General features: G+C 42.9%; 1 protein-coding gene and 1 long non-coding RNA gene across 3 annotated transcripts in view; both read left to right on the forward strand.

Annotated features, from left to right (window-relative positions):
* The first annotated feature begins 1103 nt into the window (after window positions 1-1103).
* On the forward strand, window positions 1104-10824 carry LOC140523463 (uncharacterized). 2 transcript variants are annotated; one of them, XR_011973403.1, is made up of 3 exons: window positions 1104-1289; window positions 2127-2259; window positions 7811-10824. It is a non-coding gene; the product is annotated as an uncharacterized lncRNA (long non-coding RNA). The 2 variants fall into 2 exon arrangements; XR_011973402.1 differs by having other exon boundaries at window positions 9538-10824.
* Window positions 10825-11799: 975 nt separating this feature from the next.
* The window catches only part of SLC47A2 (solute carrier family 47 member 2), a 28427-nt gene continuing 21723 nt past the window's right edge, over window positions 11800-18503 (forward strand). Inside the window, exons 1-3 of the mRNA XM_072640000.1 lie at window positions 11800-12217; window positions 13606-13707; window positions 14304-14372. Coding sequence (XP_072496101.1) covers window positions 12068-12217; window positions 13606-13707; window positions 14304-14372 — 321 coding nt within the window. The 5' untranslated portion in view covers window positions 11800-12067. The remainder of the gene's footprint in view (window positions 12218-13605; window positions 13708-14303; window positions 14373-18503) is intronic.

The raw sequence follows: 18503 nt of genomic DNA on the forward strand, positions 1-18503 counted from the left end.
AACACTTTTGAATTGTGGTGCTGGAGAAGACTTTTGACAGTTCCTTGGACAGCAAGGAAATCAAAGCAGTCAATTCTTAAAGACATTAATTCAAGCTATGGGGCTGCTAGGTGGTGCAGTGGATAGAGCACCAGTGCCGGAGTCAGGAGGACCTGAGTTCAAATCTCACCTCAGACACTTGACACTCACTAGCTGGGTGACCTTGGGCAAGTCACTTAACCCCAGTTGCCTCATCATGGATCATTTCCAGTCATCCTGATGAATATCTGGTCATGGAATTCAGATGGCTCTGGAGGAGAAGTGAGACTGGTGACCTGCACAGCCCTCCTTCACTCAAAACAAAGCCAAGTGCAAGTCATGTCATTATTTCTCTGATGGCATGGTCTTCTTTGGCAACGAAGGATGAGCACACAATTCAGGCTATTCACTGGAAGGTCAAATACTGATGCTGAAGCTTAAATACTTTGGCCACATAATGAGGAGAGGAGACTCATAGGAAAAGACCCTCATGTTGGGAAAGATTGAAGGCAAAAGGAAAAGGGGATGGCAGAGGATGAAATGGATAGATAGTGTCATGGAAACAATGAATATGAACTTGGACAGGCTTCGAGAGATAGTGGAAGATAGAAGGGCCTGGCACACTATGGTGCTTGCATGGGGTCTTGAAGAGTCAGACATGACAATGACTGATGAACAACAATGATGAAAGGTAGTGGATAAAGGATCAGCCTTGGGGTCAACGAGACCTGAATTCAAATCCTACTTCTGAGACAAACTGGTTGTTTGCCCACAGGTAAAGCTCTCAGTATCCCAAGGCAACTCTCTAAGACAATGTTATAAAGGAATTATGGACTTGCCTTGGTGGTGGAAGGAAGTCTCAATACCTAGAAAATACAGGTCCAGAGAAAAGTAATGACTAAACCTTCTTCTGGAGATGCAGTAGGACTGTGTTATGGATCTCCCAAATCTCTAATGAATTCAAATTTCAGGTTACCCAAGATACAAGGGAGAGGCACATGGTGAGTATGAGCTGGTTCAGACATATTACCGACTGAGAGTTGTGTAAGATGAGTGGATGGCAGGTCAGGAAAGAAAGTAGGTCAGTCATGAGCAAAGCTTGGGGCAGTATAACGAGCATTCCATTAGTGTACACATCAGGTCAAGACAATTAGACAAAGTTTCTGGCTCTTTGACTGGTCACAATGGGGAGGATTTACAGGACCAGAACACCACAGGAATGACTGGCCTAAATGTGTAGTGTCTTCTGTCATTGGAGGGAGTACCAACAGGTAGGTGATGCAAGTCAGTTCAAATATGGCCTTGGACACTTACTAGCTGTGTGACCCTGGGCAAGCCTGTTTTTTTGTTTTTTAATTTTTTTTTTAATTTTAATTAATTAATTTATTGGTTTTCAGTTTTCAACAATCACTTCCATAAGTCTTAAATTTTCTTCCCCTCCCTCCCTGAGACGGCATGCAATCTTATGTGGGTTCTACACATACATTCTTATTAAACACACTTTTAAATTAGTCATGTTGAATAGAAGAATTAAACATTCCCAAGTCTGTTTTTTTAATCTGTTTCCCTCAGTTTCCTCTTCTGTAAAATGAGCATAATAGTATCACCTAATACCGTAGGTGCCATATGAATGTTAGCTTTTGTGGCCCCCTACCCCACATTCAGTTGTGAGCTCTGCAAGGGCAGGGACTATCTTTTGACTCTTTCCATATGCCCAACGCTTGCACAGTGTCTGGCACATAGTAGGTACTTAATGCTTATTCAATTGAATTATTATTCTTGATGAGGTCACTGAATCATGGAGAACGGGGACAACCTTCCACTAAGATGCTCCTCTGATGCCCCTCAGGTCATTGAAGTGATTCTAGGCTTCCAAAAGCTGTTCCAACAGAATGTGAACTCTGGAAAGTTCTACCGAGCTGAAGTATTCCAGTATGGATCTGCCAACACTTTCTGTTTGTCTGAGGATCAGCCTAGCTAAATTTGTCCAGACTAATTTTATTTTTTGGCAAGGCAATTGGGGTTAACTGACTTGCCCAGGGTCACACAGCTAGTAAGTGTTAAGTGTCTGAGACCAGATTTGAATTCAAATCCTCTTGACTCCACAGACGTATTTTTCTGAAAGTTCTTGACAAGATGGTGAATTCTCTTCTGCCACAACAACTCATGAAAGCAACCATGGATGATCTACATTGCTGGAAGCACATACACGAATTGTTTGCCCCAACCTACAACCCGAAGGTGGGTAGTAGAGAGAGGTGCCCCAGCCTAAGAGGCTGAAAATGAGGGTGGATAATCCAAAAAAAGGAGGAAGATTATGAGAAAGACCCAGGGAAGAGCCTGAGGACAAGAAGGACTCAGGAAACATATTTTTCCACATATGTTTTAATATGTATGCAAGGCACATTTTACATATTTCTTTATATAGTTCTAAAAGGGAAGCCATATACACACAGGACTTTATACATTATTTGACAATAAACACTTGGCCATCCCTGTTACTTTCCCCTTCTTTGCCTTTTTCAGTTGAACTGGGGGTAAATCGATTGATCAGGGGCATCCTGAATAGCTCTCCTCTCCCCTACAAGTATTCCCCTGAGATTTTGTTGTCCTTCGGTTGTTCATTTGCTTATATTTGTATTTCCAACCCTTAGTACAGTGCCTGGGATACAGTAAGTGTTTAATAAATGCTTGCTGAAGCAATTTTGTAAAGATGATCAATTGTGAAAGACTTAGCTACTCTGATCAGTTCTGAAGGCTGTTGATCCATTTCAGTCCCATCTGATTCTTCATGACCTTATTGAGTGTTTTCTTGGCAGAGATACTGGAGTGATTTACAGTTTCCTTCTCCAGATCATTTTACAGATGAGGAAACTGAGGCAAAGCGGGTTAAGTGATTTGTCCAGGGTCACACAGATAGTAAGTATCTGAGGTCAAATTTGAACTCAGGTCCTCCTCACTCCAGATCTGGAATTTTATCCACTGTGCCACCTAGCTGCCCTAGGTGGAAGGACTCCTGATGAAAAAATGCTATCCACTTAGAGAACTGATAAACTATGTGAAGATTGAAGTATAATTTTTTTCACTTTCTTTTTTTTTTTTTTTGCAATATGGCTTACTATGCTTTGCATGATTTCCCATGTGTAACTGATATTGTATTTCTTGCCTTCTCAAAGGGTGAGGGAAGGGTGGGAAGGACAGATAATTGGGAATTTTAAAAATTTGTAAAAATGAATGTTAAAAATTTTAAAAATTGTCTTTGCCACCTAACTGTCATGCTTGTCAGGGAGAGCAGTGCTACTTTCCCTCCTCCTCCCCAGACCCATTCCTACAGAAACATGTGTATTCTTGTAGTCAGTCACAAGCACATCACCCATCTAAGCCAAGAGAGGACCGCAGTACCTAACTATCTATCTTGACCAGACAGGACCACAATAGCTAGTCAATTAGAGGGCAGCATGGCCAGAATGTTTAACCACCAAACCATAGATGGGACCCCTCTTCATTACCTAATCCCGTAGCAAACCCCTCCTGCCTTTTTATTATTAATCATATTCCTATATTCTATATACAAATTTCTGTTATGTAATTTCATCTTTACCCTACTTATATCCATCTTGCTTTCTCTGAAATTGCTAGTTCCTCATGGAACTTAGCTGGCTTCAGGAGAGGCATCGATGTCAATAAATGACAGTATTTGTCATTTATTATAAAGTACAGGTACTTGGATTGTAGGTGATCTGCCAGAATTCTTTGAGGTAATTCCAGGACAACACATCATGAAACCTCCACAGTTTTTGGTGTCCTAGAGTTAAAACCTCAACAGCAGGACCTAGGCTTTCTCTGTTTTTTGCATTCTCTACCAGCCACCCCCAATGGCACTTATTTTTGGGAAAGGGGAGGCTTCAGCTATTTTTAATAGGTCAGGGATGGAAGGCTTTTGGTCACAACTGAACAGGATGGCCCGTGGAGCTGAAAGTGGAGACAGAAGATTAATTAACACCCAAAGTGACCTTTACTCTGTAGATGGATGAGGAGAAGTTGGGAGATAGAAAGATGGGCTTAGAGGACAAGGAACTCCAAAGCAAGGGGTCCCTTCCCTGTTGCTTATCCCGTTATTTCACAACCAACCAAAGGTTCTAAGGGTTAACTGTCACCTTTGCAGCTGACTGCAAGAGTAGAATGTTAGACCATGAGAGGCAGGGTTAGTGACTTGAGGATAACTGCCCATCACCCTTCTGGTGAGAACATGGATCAGGAAGGGTCAGAGGTCAGGCAGACTGGGCCTTCAGCCCCCGTAAAGTATAACTGAAAGAGAAAAGATTAACAGAGATTGCCTCAGTGGTTCGGCCTTTGGGTCAGGCCAAGAAGACTAATTGGTTACTGTGTGGCCAGGGTCCACATATTTGCTCTAGTCAGCCCAAGAGAGTCTCATGGCTGGTGCCACAGGCCCAAAGGGCAGCTGCTTTGGGGGTTGGGATTGCATCTTCCCTTTCCCCCAATTCCCATTGCCTCTTACCTCCCTACTCCATCCCCCACTTCCCACAGGGGAGCAGAGGAGACCTCCTACAAAGAAGCATTTGGGGCCCAAGTTTGGAAACTCAGCAAGAGAATTTAAAGGACACATATTTGGTTCACTTAATAGGCTTCAAAATGTTTTTTGACAGCCTTGCTTGCTGCATAGAAGATGTAATTAGTATTTAAGTGGAGATAACTGGTAGCCACCTGTAAGCAAAAAAAAAGTTCATTCTTAAGTAATAGGTAGCATTTATATAACACTTTGAGTTTTGCAAAAGACTTTATAAATATATCCTTCTATCTTCACAGCAACCCTAGGAGGTGGGTACTATTATTATTAGATCCATTTTATAAAGGAGTCCATTGAGACTGAGAAAAGTTAAGTGACTTGTCAAGGGTTACACAGCTAGTAAGTATGAGTCCAGATTTGAATGCAGGATTTCCTGACTCCAACTCCATCACTCTTATCTACTGCTGCAGTGACACAGTCACGTTTCCCTATTTTAGAAACTAGACTTCTAACATATAAGCATATGTCTGAGCGCAGGTGGGAAGTGAGATTCTCAGAGGCCATCTGGACTTGGCCTGGGTCTCATTTAATGCCACCTTAGCAGTCTACAAAGGGAAAATACACTGATTTAACAGAGGATTTGGTGTAATTTGAAAATGTTTGTGGATTGCCTCAGGATTATAGAGACAAAACTTGCAGGATAATGCTTGATCCCATCATAGTGAAGCCCCCCAAACAGGCTCTTAAGTAGAGCTCTGAGGCAGGAAAACCTAACTGTGGCTCCTACCTACTGTTGTAATTAGTTATATATCATACACACACACACACACACACACACACACACACACACACGCACACACACACATATAAAATTTCCCCCAGTTACATGTTAAAACAAAATTTGAACATTTGGTTTTTGTCTTATTTTTAAATTTTTGAGTTCTAAATTCTATCCCTCCCTCCCTCTATCCCTTTCTTCCCTCCTCCCGAGGTGGTAAAAAATCATGTAATGAGTATTTTCAATCCAAAGCAAGCAATACAAAAGTGCCCTCAAATCTATTTTTTGGGGGCTTTGTTTTATTTGGAGGGGGGTGAGTTGGGGTGGTTTTTTTAAGCCAAATTTGAGATTTCATCGAACTGCGGTATGGAATTCCTCAGTGAGGAGATCCCTTTGACCAACATACACCAGACCTCACACTGCAATTTATAGTCTTTACAGAGTTGCTTTGGGCACTCCCTCATCTGTTGGGGGTCATGTAGCCATGGTGAGTCAGAAGTGGGTTTTAAACCCAGGTCTTCTAGACTACAAAGCCAGCTCCTTTCCACTATTACAGAAATGTTGTCACCTCTCTTAAGTCTACATTTTAAGAGAAATTCAGTGGGGGTGAGGAGGGTGGAAGAGGAGGCAGAGACCCCAGGACACAGGCTGCCCTGCCAAGGTGACAGAGAGAGGGGAGAAGAGCTAGCCTGAGCATGGTACCCCCATTGGGCAGTTTCCTATTTTAATTCAATTCTTGATAAGTAGGTGTTGAACTTAGTTGTTTCTATGATGCTGAAGGAGGTGAAAGATGTCGGTACCTCCTAAATTTCTTCACCCTAGGACAAAGCCCCAGTCACCTACACTCTACATATGTCCCTGTTATGGTCTATGGTTCCTATTGTAGCTCAATTATCTACTTAAATGGACTGAGAGGGAGATGCTAAAGGTGCTTCTGCGTAATAGTGGGATACAACCAGAAACCAGAAATATCCAACTGGATAGTGATTATCCAGTTGGCAAAAGTTATACGTGCCCAACTAGGGAGCAAAATTCCTATCTAGTGAGAGCAGTACAGGATTTAAACAGTCAATCAATAAGCATTTTTCAATGATTAATTTTTTGCTTTTTCATTTTATAAGCACTTATTTCTCTCTCCCCCCATCACCTCTTTCCCATCAGAAAAAAAAATAGAAAAAAAAGAAACAAAACACTTGCAACAAACATGTATAGTTGAACAAAACAAATTTCCACATCGGTCATGTCCAGAAATATGTCTCATCCTGCACCTTGAGCCCATTACCTCTCTGTCAAGAGATGAGTAGCATTTTTTAATTAATTTTTTTTAATAAATGAAAATCTATCTTCTCTCCTATCACCTCTTCCCCACCCCTACTGAGAAAGACAGAAAAAAAGAGCATAACCCCAGTTATAAAAATGTAGAGTCAAGTAAAACAAATTCCCCTATTGGTTGTGTCCTGAAACATCTCTCCATCTGAATCAATGCCCTCTCTTTGAGGTAGCCTCTTTTATCATGAGTCCTCTGGTATTCTGGTTGGACATTGCATTGATTAGAATTTTGAAGTCTTTCCAAGTCGTTATGTTATGATATGGTATGGTATGGTATGGTATGGTATGGTATGGTATGGTATGGTATGGTATGGTATGATATAAATCATTCTCCTAGGTAGTGGTGTTTAGCTAGGTGATGAAGGGCCCACTGATCCTGAAGTCAAAAAAACCTGAGTTCAAATCCATCCTCTGATACTTACTAGCTGTATGCCCTTGAGCAAATCACTTCATCTCTGTTTGCCTCAGTTTCCTCATTTGAAAAATTGGAATAATAATAGTTCCCAGGGTTGTTGTGAGAATCATATGAGATAATAATTATAAAGTATTTAGCACAATGCTTGGCACATAGTAAAGCCTATATAAATATTAGCTATTATTATTACTATTGGCATGGTCACAATTACTATTAGAGATGTCCTGAGAGAGATGGGGGAAAACGGAGCTGGCTGAATTGGTTTCATTATATGCCCAAGAGCAATGATAAACATGGAGCCATTTCAATTTATAGGACTCAGGATAAGTGTAGGCAAGGGGACAAGGATGATGGAGTGACCCCCAGCTTTGGGGCCAACCTTGATGTTGGAGGATGAAGGAGTGGAGACATTTTACACAAAACTTAGCTAGGTCCTTCAAACCAACTTGTATGTTGATGTTCAATGAGTTCAGTGCTAAGGGAAGGTGGGAAAACATGTTAAGACTTATGGTCATAAATTAAGTCTGAATAACAAACTTAAGTCTTATAAATTATTCTGAATATCATTAGTCTTTTATTAGAGAAGAGAATTAAGATATTCTATAAATGGCAAGCACCAAGAAACTTCACAAGAAATGAAATCAACAATTTCTCTCTCTCTCTCTCTCTCTCTCTCTCTCTCTCTCTCTCTCCCTCCACCCCTCCCTCCCTCCCTCCCTCTCTCTCTCTTTTAACTGGGCAGTCTATGATTGATGTATAGACTCCCCATGAGAAAACCAATGAAGAGTGGCACCTGCTCTGCCAATTAAGGCCACAGTTGCCCTGAGGCACTGATAGGTGAAGGAATCTGCCCAGGATCACTCAACCAGTGTGTGTTAGAGGCGAACTTGAACCCAGATCTTCCAAATGCTACTGCCCAGTTCTCTCTCCACTGTTCCATGCTGCTTCTTAATTATCTCTCAACAGACAAGAAACAACTGGTTAGTGACATGGAAATCATTTCCAAATCAGCCCTGTGCACCTAGCCAGACCATTGACTAGTTAGAACAACTGTCAAACTTTAACATCAAATTGAAGAAAGGATGAAGATGAAAAGACTTTGGATGGATTCACAATAGCTCCAAACTCACCCAAAACAGCCTGTTGACTCAGAAACACAAGAAGCAGATGCAGGTCTAGCTTGCATGTCACATAGACCTGACTCGTCCAACACTGGGGTTCATATTTGTGAGGCAGCAGTTGCCTTGTCTTGTTGGGTCTCCATTCCGTAAAAGATTGGGAACTTCTACAGTTCAGTCAGGTCTTGGGGTCCATCCTTTCCCATGCTAACAAACCAGGCAAAGAGTGTGGACTGAAGTAATAAAATTTCATCATCTCCCACCTCCATGACTTTGCCCAGATTATCCACTGTGCCAGATATGCTCTCCCTGCCTGTCTTGAAATGCCCCAAAGCTTCCAGACTCTTGTTACTCACTACAAGATCCCCCTTTCTGTTAAGTGCTCTCCCAGCACAAAATTACTTCACATTCATTTTGCGTGTCTATATTTATATACTTGCGTTTACACACATTTTTCATTGTTGTTCAGTTGTTTCAATCATGTCCTACTCTTCATGACCACATTTGGAGTTTCCTTGGCAAAGATTCTGGAGTAGTTTGCCATTTCTTTCTCCAACTCATTTTACAGATGAGGAAACTGAGGCAAGGGTTAAGTGATTTGCCCAGGGTCACACAGTACACACACACACACACACACACACACACACACACACACACACACACACACATATGTTCAGGTATATAGGTGCATAGAGAAGTAACTATACACACATATATACACATATATGTGTGCATGTATGTGTATATATAGATATATGTATATATATGTAGAGGGAGAATTATTTCTCTATGCACATCATTCATCCCCCTCTGCAGTCAAATAGAAGCTCCTTGAGGTGAATGAGTGTTTTGTTGCTTTTTACCCTCATCTTGTAGCATGTTGCCTTGCACACAGTAGGCATTCACTAAATACATGTTTATTGTTGGAAGTCAGAAGAGAAATCCAAAGGAAAGTCATAGAAAACCAATCTCATCTCCCATTCCTCATCCTCCTCCCACTCCCAACAGCCTGCACTGGAGCAGTTTAATGTTCAAACCCTTCCAACACTCATTCTGTTGTCACAGGGTCAGGGAGGGTCAGGTGACCACTCAAGTTTATCAGTCAAAGGAAACACAAGGTTCCTTCAGTGCTTGGTCATTTCCTGGCCAACTCTGGCCTTGTAATTAGAAAGACCTGAATTCAGATCTTGCCCGCACAGCGATGTGACCCTGAGCAAGTCACTTAACCTCCACCATTACCTCATCTATAAAATGAGGTGGTTCCTAACGGTCTAGTTCTAAATCTATGATCTTTTGAGGTATAAAACGAGGAGAAGTTTGCTTACCCAAGATGTCTGCCTCTTTCCTCCAGGTCATCCTATCTGGATGGAAGAAGAAGCCACAGTTTACTACGGATAGTAAAATTCTTCAGATGGGAATATTGAAAAAAAATTAATACCGATAATGCTCTCTGTGATTTAGGGTCAAGCAAGCCAGAAACGCTTCTACTTAATTGAACATTAATCTGAAACTAAAGTATTTCCAGGGGGGAGAAAGATGCTCAGACTGGCCTAGTGACCCCTACTTTCCAACTAGACGCTGTTCCAAGAACATTTCAGCAATGTGTATAAGAGATCTTGAACAAGGAAAAGATGTTTATGTTAAAGTACATTAAATATAAAAAAGTACCTTTTCAACCCTCGGTTTCTTCAGGTACCACTCCCCTTAATGACTGAAAAGAATTCTTTTCTATGATCACTATCTGAACGATATTAGCTTGGGGTGTTCAGGGATCACACCTCTGCTGTGAGGGCATTCTGAGCCCTTTTCTGGGGCTGCTCATTCACTTTTGGTGTCTACCTGTTACCCAGCTCTTAGGAAGTTAGGAATGCCAGGAAGATGCAAAAAGGAGGGAGAGCATTCCAGGCAGAGAGGATAGCCAATGAGAATGCCCAGAGTTGGGAGATAGAGTGTCTTGTTCTGGGAACAGCCAGGAGACCAGAGTCATTGTATCATAGAAGGGTTTTGAACACCTGGGAGTCTTCAATGTTCTTCAGAGGAAAGGGGGCTGCCTTGGCTGTGGAGAGGTTCTTCCTCAAAAATACATTTTTGTGGCAGAGAACATCCATGGAACCAAAGGCATATCGGTGAGTGTGGGAATGGCCCACCAGTATCTGGGGTTCCTTTCCTTTCTCCCACCAAACACCATGAAATGAGACCAAGTCATAATGACAATAAACATTTACATTGTGAGCTAAGTCTGAAAAACAGTCTTACATATGTTCCCATTTAGTCATCACAGCAACCAGGGAGGTGGGTGATTTATCCCCACCTGACAGATGAGAATGCTGAAGGTGAGAAGAATTAAGTGGACCTGCTCAGGGTCACATGGGTAATAAGTGACCAAAGCAGGATTCCAGCTTCTCTTTCCTGACTTTAAGTCCTTCACTCTCCACCGCCTCACCAAAGCTGGACATCTCAGTCACTATCTTTAAACCTCAGAAATTTAAAAATAAATCAGAGTTAGAAATATGTTTTTTTCATTCTCTGTTGCTTTGTGGGGGAGGAGGAATTGGAAGTATGAACTGCAAGGAGAGATTAATACAAACTTATAACAGTATTTTCATATGAAAAATTCCACCAAACCTTTGGGGTGGGGTTTGTACCATTGTTTGTGACTGTTTAAACACACGGAAACACAGTAACTACAAAATTTAGGTCTTCTGCTCCATGCACAAACTATCCAGCCTCTAAGGCAAGGTTACATAACAGAAGCCACCGTCCCACATGATTATGGAGCTGGACAGCACCTGCCACTGCTTTCTTTAGCTCATTTGAAAGATGAGGAAACTGAGGCAAACAGGGTGAAGTGACTTGTCCAGGGTCACACAGCTAGTAAGTGCCTGAGGCTACATTTGAATTCAGGATCTTCCTGACTCCATGCCCACAGTTCTATGCAGTAGATAACCTAAATGCCCCATTTAAATCATAATACTTCTTATGTAAAATGTTGTAAGCTAGTTATACTAAATTTTCATAGATAAATGGGCCCCATTTATGGTATTTTCCAATACATTTTAAAATTAAATTATTCATAGACAGGGCCCACTGACCCCGAATTTGCGCAAGGCCTGTCACACCCCAAGAATGGTCCTGCTTCTGAATGCACTGACTGTGGGACCACAGGGGAATCTCTGGACAGGTAGAATAGTGGACAGAGCCCTGGGCATAGCCTTAGGCAAGTCACTCACTTCCTTGGGCCTCAGTTTCCTTGTCTCTAAAATAAGGGGGTGGGGGTGGGGGTGGACTAAACAGCCTCTGTGATTCTTTCCAGAGTCACAGGGATGATCCTTTGAAGATATCTATGACTTGGACACAACTAGGGCCTCCATGTGGCTTCCCTGGTAGGGCAGTCCAGAACAGCTGCGCTGCACTAGACTGAATACCCAGGCTTTGCCTGACCCAGGAGGGGCCAGGCTGTAGGAGGAAGGACCAATGGATGTCCTTTTAGCCAAGGCCAGGTGAAGTGGAGGTAGGGGAAAGGGGGGAGGAGCCGCTCAGAGGTCTTTGCCTCCGCCCAGCCCTGCCTTAGGGCTCCAGCCTCTCCATTCAGCTAGAAATGTCTAGTTCCCCCTTGGCTATGCCCTCCCTGTACGACCCCACCCCTTGGTTGGCTGCGGATCTTTATTTATTCATTACCCTGGCTTCTAGTGATTCCCGTGTGACTCCAGGGAAAGAGAAAGAAGGGCTAAGGTTTCCTGCTGTCAGATCCCACTGAAATCTCTTCTCCAGCTCCCAGATTTTGCTGATGAGTTTTAATTACAGGGTCCAAGTAACAGCCCTTGTCTGATTTAAGGAGAGTTTTCCATCTGCCGTGGGAGGCCCTGGAGCCTGGAGTCAGAATGAACCAGGCCCCAGGAATCACTGATGAGGGCCCTTCTGAAGACAACAAGAGCCCTGGGGAGGCACCCCCGAGGAAGGGACTTAGGAAGATCATCCCAGAAGGCTTTGTGGCAGAAGCTTGGAGTCTCTTCAGACTCTCGGGACCCCTGGTAAGGTCAGGGCCGGGGAGGAGGGGAGAGCACCTTGGGGTCCCCATCTCCCATCACCGGGTGCTTTACTGAGCTGGATATAAATAGAGGTAGGCTGGACTGTTGGGGGTTAGAGGCCATTTAATCCCACCCCTTAATTTTCCAGATGGGGAAACTGAGGCTCAGGTAGGACTTTGAGGTCACAGAATAGTAAATATCAAAAGATGAAGAGCTTTCATCCCAGGGACAACCCCTAAATGGGGTGGGAGACGAAAGGATGGGGAGGGAAGGCTGAGGTGGAGTCCATCACTCCCCCGCTCCCAAACTAAATCCCCTTTCCCACTACTTTCTCCAGTGGAATCAGAGAGTGACCATGTCACAATGTGTCCAGCTGTGTCCTCCGGAAGGGAGAAGGCTTCCCAGACCCTCAGCATCCCCCAGACAATCTCTCACCCAATTTCCCTGGTCTGATTATCCCTCTGGTGTTCTAAGCAGGACTTCTCCCTCATCTAACCTTCCCAGGCTACCAAATGCATGCAGAGGGGCATCATGGTAAAGTAGAGCAAAGTACCTAGGACAGGTGGATAGAGGGTCACAGCCTCAGACCCTTCTTAGCTGTGTGACTCTAGGCAAAGCACTTTACTGGTCTGCTTCAGTTCCTTTATCTGTAAAATGGGCATTTACCTGTGCTGTGAGGATCAAATGGGATAATATCTGTAAAGCAACGTTAACACTCTATAAAGTTTACACTGTGTAAATACTGGCTTTAATTATAAAAGGAGTTTCAAGCCAGAAGTGACAGAGGGCCTTCCTCTTGCTTCTCGGTGCTCCTGAAGCCTTTCCTATTTTTTCCTCCAACCACTGGCAGATGACATTCATTCTGTGTATGTGTGACCTCCTCAAGAACCAGAAGGGGACGAAGGAACCTCTCAGTGCTGATGGGAGCCTTCCCCAAGTCTCATTCTGTATCCCTAGTGCCTGGCTTGGTGTATAGCACATAGTAGGTGCTTAATAAGTGGTTGTTGAATGGAACTGAGCTGAACGTAGACCTACTGGAAGTGCCCAGGGAAGAGTTACTCTGGGAACGTCCACCAGGCCTAGTTACTATAGGGGAAAGAGAGCCACATCTGGAATCAGAAGACCTAAATTTGAATCCTGCCTCCTCTTTGGGCAAGTGACTTCCTTCTCTCGGTCTTTATTTTTCTCTTCTTAAAAAAATGAGGGGATCAGGGTTGACGATGTCTAAGGTCTCATCTAGTTCTAAGTCTGCTCACCCCCACCCTCATCCTCCAGGACTCAGGGATCTTTTGACTTGTCCCTCTTTTCAAATGAGATAATATTTTTAATGTGCTTACACAGTACCTGGCACACAGTAGGCACTTAATCCATGTTAATTCTCTACCCTCTAGTTCCTGCTCCAACTGTTGATTTTCATGATCTTTGTGGTGAGCAGTGTGTTCTGTGGGCACCTGGGAAAGCTGGAGCTGGCGTCGGTGACACTGGCTGTGGCGGTGAGTACTCTGCCCTATTCCCTTGGGGGGAGACCAGCCCTTCTTGGAGAGAGGCTACAGTTCTGCTCTCTCCTCTCCCCTCCTGCCCTTAGAGCTCTCATTTCTGAGCACCCCTCAAAGGACATCCCCAATCCTCAGAGGTCCTGCCTCTGAAACTTCCACCTAGACCTAGCAGAAGACCTATTACATATAACCAAGGCCCAGGGACATGGGATGTCTGCCCACCTTCCTCTGAGAAGTCCTACTTCATTCTTTCATGAGACCTTTCCCATCCCTTCAGCTGCTAATGCCTCCATCCCCCATTGCATCATGTTCATTTGTATATAGACACATATGTATTTGTCTCCCCTGCTAGATATAAGCTTCTTGAGGACAGGTAATGGTCCTTTTTTTCCTTTTTTTTTCCCACCAATGCCTGGCATACAGTAGGGGATTAATAAATGTGTGCTGGCTTATTTGTATTTCTTTGTGTATAAACATATTTGTACTTGTCTCCACCACTAGAATTTACATTCTAGCACAGGGATTCTAACATAAGGTATTAACAAATATGTATTGATTGATTGATTGATAAACTTTGTGTTTTCTTGCTCTAGTTTGTCAACATTTGCGGAGTTTCAGTCGGTTATGGCATGGCCTCGGCTTGTGACACCCTGATGTCTCAGGTAGGAGGTGGTTCTAGGCCTGGCTTCACTTCAGTGCACACTGAGGATTACGCCTCTCATTTGCTCCAGGGAAGAATCAGATAAGCCACCTGCTGTTCTCCTCTCTTGAGTGAAGTGTTCAGAACCAGGTTAATTAGAAAGATACCCATGGCCTGAATCCAGGCCCCCTGGAGATGAATTAGTCCACAAATTGGGGTATTGGTGTAGATAATGCATCAGAAAGCAAATGCCATTTTAGGCTAACCTGGAAAGAGGCAGAATGTCTGGGAAATTAAGACCTAGAGTCCAGAGGCATCAGGACACAGTGTCAGGGAGACCGGGATCCAAGTCTCATCTCGGATACATCCTAGTTCTGAGCCTTCCAGGGAAGTCTCAGGGAAGTCACCAATTTCTCAGGCCCCGTCCCAGAGGGTTCTCGAACAGGTGCTGAGGCGGATTTCTTCAAAGAGTTTCCTAAATAAATGAAATTGCAGACATATTTGAAAAATACAAAAAGTATCCAGAAATCAGGAGGCGGTCATCCAACTATCTTCTTCCTTGGCCAGACCATAGTTATGTTCAGTGGTGGTCACCAAATTAAGCAAGAACCAGGAAGACCATCCAGAATAGTGACAGAATGAGAGACCAGGCTACGTGAGAGACCAAGAATATTGAGTCTAGAAGGAAGAATTAGGAGACTGGGGCAAAAGCTAATTCTGAGTACTTAAGGGATTGTAGGCTAGACCAGGAATGTCAAATGCAAATAGGAATGGCTAGACATCAGGATCCCTTGACTTATTGACTTAGAAAACCAGATAGTAATAGTATCTTATGTTTTTTGCATTTGTATTTGGTTTGTTAAATATTTCCCAACTACCTTTTTAATCTGGTTCGGGCCTCACTGAAGAGTGTTATCTGACCAGTGAGCCCGACACTTCTGGGGTGAAAGATTAATTGAAGAAACTAGAGATGTTTGGCCTGGTGAAGAAGGCTTCAAAGGCATTAGAGCCTTCTTGGGGTATTTATAGGGTTTTGATAAGGAGAGGAATTAATCTTGTTCTGCTCTGTCCCATCGGGCATGACCCCATACCTGGAACTGTGTTTAGAAGTGGCAAAAAGGTCACCTGAGGCTTGATCTGGAAAAGCTTGCTAACAATTAGTCTCTGTTTAAGAATTTCAGGAGGCGGAGAGCCCTAACAGCTGGGAATTTCTTGTGTAGGATGCCTCTATTCTCATTCTATTATCTTGTGATGGTATTGGGTAGTTGTTTACACATTAACAGATACTCAATTGTCCATGGCCATCTGCAGGGTTCCACCCTCCGCCCCCATTCCAAAGTATCTTCTCTACCAGCCAGCCCATTGGAGTTACTCCTTCAGATTAAGAGAGTATGTCTCTAGATTGGTTGCTTGATAAATGGGATATAGTATATTAGCTCTTAAATGCCCACACAGGTATCAGCACAGACCAGTATAACGTGAGTTCTTCGAAGGCAGGGGTATTTTCAGTTTTTATCTTTTATTTCTAGAGCAGGGTTCCTGTCCTTCTGCTTTCAGGAAAACCAACCCATGCTCTATGATCAATCTGGAATATGACAGGAAAGAAACTCTAGTGTTTGCCATACATATGTGCCTGAAAAATAAGACAAAAAAATTAATTTTTTATAAAGAAAACTTCTATTCATAACACTTTTAGTATCACAAAGCTGTTCAATATACATTTTTTTCATGGTCACTATGACTTTGGGGATGTTTAAATAGGATAATGGAGGTATGTACCAAATGTTCCTCCCCACAAGCTTCTTTTCTACCCCAGGTAGAGCTATCTACCCCTGACCTACTTTGTACTGTTTAGTAAGTGTTTATAGAACCAATGAATGAATGAATTAAGCATTTCAGAAGCTGGACCACGAAGGAAAATTTTCACGGAATACGTCCATTTTCACAGAAGTTAAAGGAGTAGGGAAAGACAGAGGACCTAGAACAGCTGGGAGGAAGCATAAGGATACTAGACCTCCTGGGAACTGAGGAGTGGAAGAAGAAAGAGGAGCCTCAGAAAAGGATGCCCCCAAAGGACTTTTGCCTACTTTGCCAGGTCCAGCCTGGAGCTGGTAGAGTGGTTTAGGATGACCTCTTTAGTTGAGGAGGGAATAATATGTGCCAGATGTTGTGCTAAGTGTTTTGCAATGATCATCTGATCTGACCCTCAGAACAGCCCTCAGAAAGAGGTACTGTTATCATCCCCATTTTACAGATGGGGAAACCAAGACAGGCAGAGGTGAAGTGATTTGTCCAAGTGTTTTAAGCAGGATTTGAACTTGAGTCTTCCTGCCCTGAATGCTGAGCCACCAGCTATCTATGAATGGGGTTTTGCCACTACTCAGTAGTCTTTCTAACTTAAACTGCTTCCAGATTTCATTTTTCTGAGGCTGTTCCGTTCTTTCCCTCTTCTGCTTAATCCCACCCCCGACTATAATTCTACCCTCAGATATTTCACTGAGAAAACAGGATCACCAATCCCTTAAACCCCTTCCTCAAAATGCTTCCCATTTCCAGTCAACTCAACACTTATAAAGCACCTACTGTGTGCTAGCTTGCCATCACTTAGATCTTTTCCAGATGAACTGTTGTCTAGCTATGCCCTGCCCCCTTTTTTCATTTGTGAAGTTGGTTTTTTGAACCTCAAGCTTTTACATTTATCCTTAATAAATTCTGTCTTATTAGAGTCAACACAAAGTTCCAGATTTCTTTGGATTTGACTATCATGTGACATGTGAGCTAGGTGGCTCAGTAGATAGAGCACTGGGCCTGGAGTCAGGAAGACCTGAGTTCAAATCTGGCCCCAGACAGTAGCTATGTGACCCTGAGCAAGTCATTTCACCTCTGCCTCAGTTTCCTTAATTGTAAAATAAGGATAACAGCACCTAACTTGTGGGGGTTTTGTTAGAGATATTACTTGTACAGAGCTTTTCACAGTGCCTGGCACACGGTGAAATTATACAAAGGATTATTCTTACCCCCCCCCACCTACCCCATTCCTCCTAGGTATGTATGATCTGCAAATTCAATGACTGCATTCTCTGCCTTTATAGAAGCTCTTGTATTAAATAACGATCAAATAAAGTAATAATAGGAAGTTAATATAGAAATTATAAAATATAATTAAATACATAAATAATAATGAAAATAAATAACAGTGTGGTGTTATTGGCAAACAAAAACTGCTCCAGGTGAGGAGACTTCCTCTACCAATGGAGATCAGCACCTGCTATGCGACTTATAGTCTTAGTGTGTTGTCAGGGAGCACTGAGAGAAGTGACTTGCCCAGAGTCACACAGACAGAACATATCAGAGGCGGAACTGGAATCTTGGCCTTCCTGACTCCAAAGCTGGCTGGCTCTCTGTTCATTTCATTCCTTAATTCATTCCTTAACTGCATCTACGAGGAAGGAAGGAAGGAAGGAAGGAAGGAAGGAAGGAAGGAAGGAAGGAAGGAAGGAAGGAAGGAAGGAAAAGGAAAGGAAGGGATAAAAAAAAGGAAGGAAGGCAGTTTGCTATGACGTCCTTTTTCTTAAAATGAATTTAGATTGAAATCTTTGTTTTCTACCTCATCTACATTTCTCAGTGTATTCCTCCTCCTCCTCCTTCAGAGAGATGGTGAGAGAGAGAGAGAGAGAGAGAGAGAGAGATTTGGTATCAAAGAATTTTTTTAAAATGGGGGAAAGCAGCAAAACTAACCAACATATAAAAAAATCCAACTTTACATGCATATAATGTCTTAGGCCCCCCCCCCCCCCCCATTTCTGCAAAGAAGCTGAGGAGATACCTGTTCATCTCTTTTCTTTGGCTCCAAGGTCAGGTCATGACCCATTCTTGATGAAATCACCCTAGTTCTTTGTAATTACCACGTCCCTTTCTCAGTGCCCATAAACCAACTTCTTAATTAAAAGGATCTAGAATTCTTCTGTTCCCCTACCACATTCCATGAGATTCTGGGACTGAACTTGGCATCTACCCAGTTGCATCTCCTTGGCTCGTTGTTCAGGGTCTGTTCAGTTAAATTGGGTCAGGGTTCATAGAATTCTAGGATCACAGATTAAGAGTGGGAAAGAATCTTAGAAGTTAAACCCTTCATTTTACAGATGGGTAAACT

This window comes from Notamacropus eugenii, chromosome 2 (assembly GCF_028372415.1).
Source record: "Notamacropus eugenii isolate mMacEug1 chromosome 2, mMacEug1.pri_v2, whole genome shotgun sequence".
In the NCBI taxonomy this organism is placed as follows: domain Eukaryota; kingdom Metazoa; phylum Chordata; class Mammalia; order Diprotodontia; family Macropodidae; genus Notamacropus; species Notamacropus eugenii.